Genomic DNA, 8,992 nt, shown 5'->3' with positions numbered 1-8,992 from the left:
AATTTACCTACGATTACTAGTCCTCGAAGTTCTCGTGAGTTTCCAATAAAATGACAAATAAGACCAAATTCATTGAGAACTCTTGACACAATTTACAGCCACCATATAGCTGCTTGAAATTTTTTTAAAAATTCTGAAAAATGTTAGAATTAGTTTAAATATAAAACATTTATTTTACATAGAGTATGGTGAAAGATGGACAAATATGGTGAAACATGCAGTTCATATATTAATGTTTACTATGATAAAATCACTACAAGAAAATAGTCATATTGCAATATTGATAAATTGTTGCAATATGCTCATATATTATTGCAAATATGAAATTGCAATAAAATTGTGACAAATTTTGAGTTCTTGCTGTTTGAATGTTGCAAATTCATGTTTGTTGCATATACATAGCAAAATTAACAACAAATTAAAATGTTGCAATATATGTCATATTATTGTAACAACTTTTTATTGCAATTTTGTTGTATATTTACAACGTATTTTGTAACCATATATGGTGGCAAGCCATTGCTACGTAAAATATGTAGCAAACAACATTGCAAATTTTTATTTTTGTTTTAGAAATTTAGTAATATTAATGCAACAAAATAAATATTAATTGTTTTTGGGTACAATTGAAATGGTTGCAATTTAAAATTGTTACAAAATTGCTTCATAAAAGATATAACAAATGCTGTTGCAAATTTTCCTATAATTAATTTTAAATAATACATTTGGTGAAAAAAAATTTACGGTAATTCAGAAATAATTTTTTTTTAATAAATCAGTAGATACCAATTCTGCTGCATAAATTAATTGTTTTAGTATTCTGTTATAAGAAATCTTTGCATAAAAACATGACAGTCATGACTCTTCATTCCAGAAAGCTTTCCTCCATTAAAATCAACTGAGGAAGATAGATTCGACGAATAGCCATCAGAAAATTTAACATCCTTTTTCAACCAGTTAAATAGACACGTCTTGGATTCAGGAGATAATCTAAATAATGGAACTGGAGCTTTTCCCTCATTAGTCATATGCAGGTCCTTGCGATTGCAAATATCAGCCAAATCAAGACGGGATTTAACATTGTCTTTTGTTTTTCCTTGAACATTCAGCACTGTATTGATGATATTATCAAAAAAATTCTTCTCGATATGCATCACATCAAGATTATGACGAAGAAGAAGATATTTCCAATAAGGTAGCTCCCAAAATATACTCTGCTTATGCCAATTATGTTTCTCACCGTATCCTGCTATTTTTGGATGTCTTTCTCCTCCACAGTCAGCAGTCTTTGGTAAACCCATCACATGATCAGTCCATAAAGCTTCGCCTGAATATATCGTTGGTGGATCAGAATCAACTACTTTATTTTTTCTGAAGTTTTTCTTGTTACGGCGCAGACTATGATCTTTTGGAAGAAAACGGCGGTGACAATCAAACCAACATGTTTTCCTTCCATGTTTCAGCCAAAAAGCTTCAGTGTCGTCCATACAATAAGGACATGCTAAACGACCATGAGTTGTCCATCCAGATAACATAGCATAAGCGGGAAAATCACTGATCGTCCATAAAAGCATAGCTCGTAATGTAAAGTTCTGCTTCAGCGATACATCATATGACTCAACTCCATCAGTCCATAAACCATTAAGCTCCTCTATGAGAGGCTGTAAAAACACATCTAAACTCCTTTTTGGATGGTTGGGACCAGGAATTAATATTGTGAGAAACATAAACTCATGTTTCATACACATGTCAGGTGGTAGATTATATGGAGTAAGAATGACCGGCCACAACGAATAATTTTGACCAGACATACCAAAATGATTAAATCCATCTGTGCACAAACCAAGATAGACATTTCTAGATTCATTGGCAAAATCAGGATATAGCTGGTTAAAGTGTTTCCATGCTTCACCATCTGATGGATGACTCATTACATTACCAGCCTGAGTTGAATAATGCTCTTTGTGCCACCTCATATGTGAAGCTGTCTTCTTCGACTGATATAATCTTTTCAATCTATCAGCTATTGGCAGATAAAACATTTGTCGAAAAGGAACTTTTTTTCTTCCAGGTTTTGCACTTTTGAATCTGGCAGCTCCACAAAATTTACAGCTTTCTAGGTCTGTGTCATTTTTCCAGAAGATCATACAGTTATTCTGACACACATCTATCTTTTTGTAAGGCAGCCCCAATGATCGCATCAGCTTCTTTGTGTCATAGTATGAAGCAGTGGCAGTGTTATCTGCAGGCATGTAGTCTTTCAACATTTGAGCAATATAATCCATGCACTTTTCAGACAAGTTATAATCTGTTTTCAGAGTCATACATCGAGCCGCCAATGACAATTGTGAGTGTCCTTCTCGGCATCCATCATATATAGGATTTTGGCTTGCATTTAACAGACTGAAAAACTTTTTGGCTTCTTCATTGGGATCTTCTTCAATACTTACATGAGAGGATATATGATCATTAAAGGCATCACTTATCATCTCAACATAAGAGTTTTGAGCTTCTATGGAGACATCTATGGGCGTGTTTGTATTTTCCTGAGCATATTGCGGGTGATTGTCAACTCCATAGTTTTCTCCATGTGCAACCCAAACAAGATAATTAGCCATAAACCCTCTGTTATATAAATGGCCAGCGACTGTTTGCTCATCAAGAAATTTTCTGTTCTCACACTTGATGCACGGACAGAATATCTTCTGCTTTTGAGCAAATAAAACATGGTTTTTAGCAATAGCCATGAAACCTTTCAATCCTTCTGTAAATTCATTCGAGACTTGATTGGTATTGGGATCAATTCTTGCATACATCCATTGCCTCATAGCTTGATTAGAATTACTCGAAGACATTTAGTTTTATCTGTCATGATAAACACAGAGGTTAAGCAAATAGTTTAAAACTCAATCCTTATAAGACTTAAACTACAAAGCTAATAAGGACAGAGAGAAACATAACAGATAAGAAGATAGAAGTAGTCAACTTTCTCAAGGGAGTTAAGCAGAGAAATTGGAGAGAGATTAAAACAGAAAATCTTTCGTCTCTGTTGTGCTGCTGTTATGCTCTGTATGCTCTGTTTCAGGACAAAGAGAAGATCGTTAAATTATTACGTTCAACGCAAAAAGAAAAACAACCACCTATTAAGGTCGTTAAATTATTATGCTCTGTTATACACCTATCGTTCCCTACAACCACCACCACCACCAACGCAAAAAGAAAAAACAATTTCGACCAATTGTTAAATTATCTAGTATTTTGTTATTAGGTTAAGTTACTAGTGTTTTGTTTTCTTAAAAATTATCAATTCTATTTTTTCCTTTTTTTTCTGATAAAGATAACTCTGCTAAAGGAAAAAAATAAGGAAAGGTAAAAAGATGTTACGTATGTATAGCATAGGTTCTTTTTTGTATATAGCATAGTTAATTTATAATTATCTTTTGGAAGATTTTATAAATGATTTTTTTTGTCGAATTTCTTTTTTTTGAATTGGCATAAGTAAACCAAACAATACTAGACTAAAACAAAAAAAAATTCATAAAATAAAACTATTTACTAAATTTCAAGAATCTGAAACTTTAGAAAAAAGTGTACATGTTTAAGTATATAATATAAAATTATATTTTATATTTTTGTACTTAACATAAATTTTGTTTTTAACTTTTTTCTATTAAAGAACATATAATAAAAAAATATAATTAGTCACATATTTTCCCACATATTTTTATATTTCTTTTCTTTTTGCAAATTAACAACGATTCAAAAGTGTTGAAAGTTTCTCGCGAAACTTGCCAGATATTTGTTTATGTTGCAAGAGGTTGTAATTTACTAACGAAAACATGCAACGTTAGTTTTAGTTGTTATTTTGCAATAAATTTGTAAGAAAATTGTAACAAATATTCATTATTGCAAAAATATTGCAATAATCATAGCAAATTAATAACGGAAAACGGATGTTGCAATTTTCTGTTGCAATAGAGCTATTTTCTTGTAGTGAATATGGACAAATATGAATTGATTTGACTAGAGTGTGTTGCAGGTAACTGAAGACAAGCAAATATGATTTGTTTATCAGTTCTGTTTGAAATATTTTTTGGTATTGTATAAGTAGATAACCGAAGTATTAAGGTCGTTTTGAATTAAGTAACTTTGTAAATATAAGAGATTTAAAGAGAAATAGGGGCATGGAAAGAGTTGACTCTAATAAATGGTTGAATTTAGAATAAAGCCCAAATTTAAGTGAATATTTGACAGTAGATAAAAATAAAACTCTAAATTAATAGCTTAGATTCTATTTGAAACTATATTTCTCATTATTATTTTAATTTTTGAAATTGGTTTATTTTATCACTCTTTCAAATAGAACTAAAACGTTAAAAGTCTAATTAATGTATAGGTATACACTAATATGTCAGTATAAACATAATTAAGTAGATTGATTATTATTAAAAAAAAAAGTAGAATGATCATTATATATAGAGAGAGAAATGGGTGTGTGCATACTTCATTGGCATAAAGTAGAACTCATTACTCTCTGCAAAGAAAAACAAACTATGGCTTCTCTACGATTCTCTGTCACCTTCCCTGCCCTCCTCTTCCTCCTCCTCTCTCTGGTATGTTTATGTACCTCTCTATGAGTATGTGTGTTTTATAAAAAAAAAGTCTTTTTCGAAAGAATTATTCCTGGGCTGCTTAACCGGATAACAGTATATAAATGCTACACGATGACAATCTTGCAACATATCAGATCATTCGCAATAAGTTTTTTCATGGCTCTTATATTGTTTTAAGAACTTTTTCTTTCCTCAATTGGATAAAAAGTAATCTAGATATAGTATAATAATCTTAGTGTATATTATACATTCTGAGAAACATATTGGTATTAGAAATATTGTAAACCACCTTTTTCTTGAAAATTCTAAAAGATGATTTTTGAATTTTAATTGAAAGTAAAAATTTCAGTATTTTTTTTTGAAGTTTTCGTCTCTAAATACCTTGAAATGGTTTTGTGTTAGTGGGTTGTGGAGGCACACACGTCAAGAAAGCTGATATCAAACAATGATCAAGAAGGTCAAAATATCAGCCATTTGTTTAAAGATGGTGTATTCGAGGATCCTACTATGTACATGTTTTTCAAAATCGATGACCTAAAATTAGGAACCAAGTTGCCCATTTACTTCGACAAAAACGATCTTCGAAAAGTTCCGCCATTTCTCACAAGACAAGAAGCTGATCTCATCCCTTTCAGTGAGTCTAAGCTTGACTTACTTCTCAACCACTTCTCTATCTCCAAAGACTCTCCTCAAGGGAAAGCCATGAAGGAGACTTTGCAACGTTGTGATTTCAAGGGTATTGAAGGAGAGTACAAGTTTTGTGGTACTTCTTTGGAGTCAATGCTTGATCTTGCCAAGAAAACAATAGCGTCTAATGCTGATCTCAAGGTCATGACGACTAAAGTAACGGTGCCGGACCAAAACACAATAAGCTATGCTTTGCATAACTACACATTTGCCGAGGCTCCTAAGGCGCTACATGGGATTAAGGTCTTGGGGTGTCATAGAATGCCATACCCTTATGTAGTTTACTATTGCCATGGTCATAAAAGTGGAACAAAAGTCTTTGAGGTTAATCTGATGAGTGAGGATGGGATACAACGAGTTGTGGGACCTGTTGTTTGCCACATGGACACGTCGATGTGGAACGCTGATCACGTGGCTTTTAAGGTGTTGAAGATAGAGCCAAGGTCCGCACCGGTTTGTCACTTCTTCCCTCTTGATAACATTGTGTGGGTAGCAAAATAGCTCTAGTGGATATGAGTTTGTATTCCAATAAGTAATAACTATGGCTTGAAATAAAACAAAAGTCTTGTTGGCTTTGGTAATGCCTCTTTCGTGTGATTTGCATCTTCTAACTTGAAAATATTAGTACAATTAATGTAAAACACATGCAAGTCTTGCGTCCAGATACACTAAACGTCTAACTAATTTAGTAATATATTAATATATCGCAAAATTATCCAAAAAATTTCTTAATCAAAAATTATAGTATTAGTTTATCAGATATTAATTTATATTATTTACGACCAAAACTATTAATTAAGCAAATATATTCTCTCTGTTTCAAAATAATAGTATATGTTTTAGAATTTTTACATTTTTTAATAAAACATATTAGTAAATCTTAGTTATAAAATGCATAGTTTTCTGTAATTTTATATTTTCTATGTTTTTAAACCAATAAAAACTTTATAAAATACAATTAATATTTTTGAATTTCATAATTTTTTATTATTAGCTGTCAAAAAGTTGCATTGGAAATTAAAAAAAAAAATTTAAACAAAATTTTTCTATAGAATATGTATCTTTTTATTTAAATAAATACGTATCTTTTTGAAACGAAAGAGTATATTAATTTATTAAAGCTGTGAATTAATATGGTCAATCATATTTATATCTGATCTAGAAGTTTTAAAATTTTGGGTTCGAGATTATTTTTAGTGCGAGGAACTATTATAAATTACTCAATAAATGACATTTACCCGCCGATCAAAGTTCCAATTATGACTTCTCATTTCTCGCATAATACTTCTCCGTGTGTTGAAAACTCAGATAGATAAATATATTTTAAAATACAGTAAGTAATAAAATCTTGAAAAACTACTGCTCATTGTAGTAGTTGCAATAATTTCTCTCCGATTTTGATTTGCCCTTCCTACCAAAAGAAATGATATATGTAATGCACGTACAATTCATAGTTCATGTCAGTCTGTCTGACACCCATTCACTCAATCTATGGGTCTCATCACGGAAGAAGGATCATTAACAGTGTGAAGAACAAGGAGGACTGGTCGAGATTTCTCTCCCAGGCACGATCTTCTAGGAGTTGAAAAGGACTTGGCGGCACAGGAAACAAGGACGTTGACAACACCTCTAACTTTCCCTCTTTAGAAAGTTTTTCAAATTTCTCCCCCAAACTCCACCTCTCAACCCTAATTGTTTACCTGAAGAAGCATCCTCCACGCAACCTTCATCTTTGCAAAAACTAGATCTGAACTCTCGAAGTACAGATCTCTCGCCCTGATTAAGTCTTGCAACTCCTTCTTAAGTTTCACAAAGCCGCAACCCAACTCCTCTACTCTACATCGACTTAGACCAGAAGATTCAACCTCAAGGACTACTAGGAGTCGACTTGTTAACTCCTCCAGTGGTTTTGTGTCGCTTCAGTTTCGATTTAAGTCTGCTTCTTGGTAGGGTGGATCTAATACTTCTGAAACTTCTGAGAGCAGTACTTGGTTAACTTCTACGATGACTACACGGTTCACTGCAGCACAAAAAGAAAAAGGGTTACTTGTGGAAAACAACGATTCACAAGTTAAGAGAATCAGAGCACCTCCACTGGATACAGCGGCCCTGATTGAGGAGAACGGCCGAACGCTCATAGGAAGACTGACGAATCCAAAAGAGCAACGACTGTGGGCTCTCATCCCCTCCCTGCCTAGGAAGTGGAATGTGCAAAGCAGAGTTGTAGGATCAGATTTGGGAAATAACTGCTTCCAGTTTAGGTTTGAGGAAGAGGAAGACCTACAAAGAGTTCTGGAAAACAGACCATACCATTTTGGGTATTGGATGCTTATTCTCGAAAGGTGGAAGCCTATCATAGCGGACACCTTCCCCTCAGAAATTCTCTTCTGGATCAAGATAAAGGGTTTGCCCCTCCACTTCTGGCATAAAGACTTGATATGCAGGATTGGGAGGAAACTAGGAGCCTTTGAAAAGCATGAACTGACGAAAACTTCTGCAAGAGTTAGAGTATCAATCAACGGACTCAAACCGCTAGTGAAAGAAACCATTGTTGAGTTTGATACAGGGGAGGAAAGCAGGATCACCTTGGAGTATGAACGACTGGAGAATCACTGTACGATCTGCTTGCTTCTCTCCCACAGAAGCAAGCACTGTCCATCACGCAACTGCGAGCAAAAACAGAAAGATGATCAACAAGGAGACAGATCGAAGGATCTCTTAAGCTACCACAGAGTAGAGAACAGATATTACCAAACAAGGACAGAAGCTCCTCTTCAGGACTCAGAACACAGGGTGAACAGGAGAAATACCAGAGACTTCAATCAGAGGGTTGACAGGCACGGGAGAGCCTTTGGAGAAAGGATAAGCACAAGACATACCAGAAACCCTCCACCCCTCCAGGACAAATCCATGGATAACTTAGAGCTTAGGCCAAGGGCTTTGGCGGAAGCTGTGGAGAAACCAAAGTTTGCTTCTCCCCCATATGCGAAGAACAGACGACACCATCCCTATGATTCTTCTCATAGACGTTCCCTGTTCCAGCCACAAGAGACTAGAGAATGGAGGCGGAAACCGGTCACTGATACGACTCAAGAGGTCGACTCACCAGCTATCATCCCCCAGCAGTAGCAACCGGCGCCTCCTGCAGCCTATGCACAAACAGATATCAGCACAAGCGAAAGGCATAAAGCAAAAGAACAAATTCTGGAGGATATAAACAAAGCTACGCAGCGATACCTGAGTTGTGCTGATCCCACAGAAGCAGCAGCTCGGAGGGTAAGAGTGCTAGCTAGTGAAAAGAATGGTCAAGTGGAGGAGGCAGTGGAGAAAATGCTTAACGAGATCATCCCCTCAACAATGCCTGCATATCAATCCCAGAGTCAGAATCTAACGACACAACAACAATCTAGGGAGCAAGTGATGGAGGAATTACATGATGTGACCTTACAATACTTGAGCTGTGCCGACCCTAAAGAAGCAAGAGCTAGGCAACATAGAGTTCTTGAGGGAGATGCCATTGGTTTGGAAGAGGAAGTAGCTGCTGGAATTCTCTCTGCAACCACTATGAATCCAGTAATCTTAAACGCCCCCCTCCCAAGTGAGAACAACTCTTCTGGGGCTATTCCAGTCGAACACAGCGAGATAGACAGGGCGCAGCAAGAAGGTTCAGAGAGCGACATTCATCCAAGACG

At 35.0% G+C, this 8,992-nt stretch overlaps 2 protein-coding genes across 2 annotated transcripts; one reads left to right on the top strand and one right to left on the bottom strand.

The window, feature by feature from the left end:
- Positions 1-812: 812 nt before the first annotated feature.
- On the bottom strand, positions 813-2,855 carry LOC108820343 (uncharacterized). Its single transcript, XM_018593297.1, has 2 exons — positions 1,214-2,855; positions 813-1,111 (listed from the first exon to the last, which is right to left on the bottom strand). The coding sequence occupies exons 1-2, from the start codon at positions 2,853-2,855 to the stop codon at positions 813-815; spliced, it is 1,941 nt and encodes a 646-aa protein (XP_018448799.1).
- Positions 2,856-4,538: 1,683 nt separating this feature from the next.
- On the top strand, positions 4,539-5,801 carry LOC130504889 (BURP domain-containing protein BNM2A). Its single transcript, XM_056999501.1, has 2 exons — positions 4,539-4,613; positions 5,016-5,801. The coding sequence occupies exons 1-2, from the start codon at positions 4,554-4,556 to the stop codon at positions 5,799-5,801; spliced, it is 846 nt and encodes a 281-aa protein (XP_056855481.1). The 5' UTR covers positions 4,539-4,553.
- Positions 5,802-8,992: the final 3,191 nt, after the last annotated feature.

Source organism: Raphanus sativus, unplaced genomic scaffold, assembly GCF_000801105.2.
Source record: "Raphanus sativus cultivar WK10039 unplaced genomic scaffold, ASM80110v3 Scaffold1868, whole genome shotgun sequence".
NCBI lineage: Eukaryota > Viridiplantae > Streptophyta > Magnoliopsida > Brassicales > Brassicaceae > Raphanus > Raphanus sativus.
This window is presented reverse-complemented; position numbering and strand designations above follow the sequence as displayed.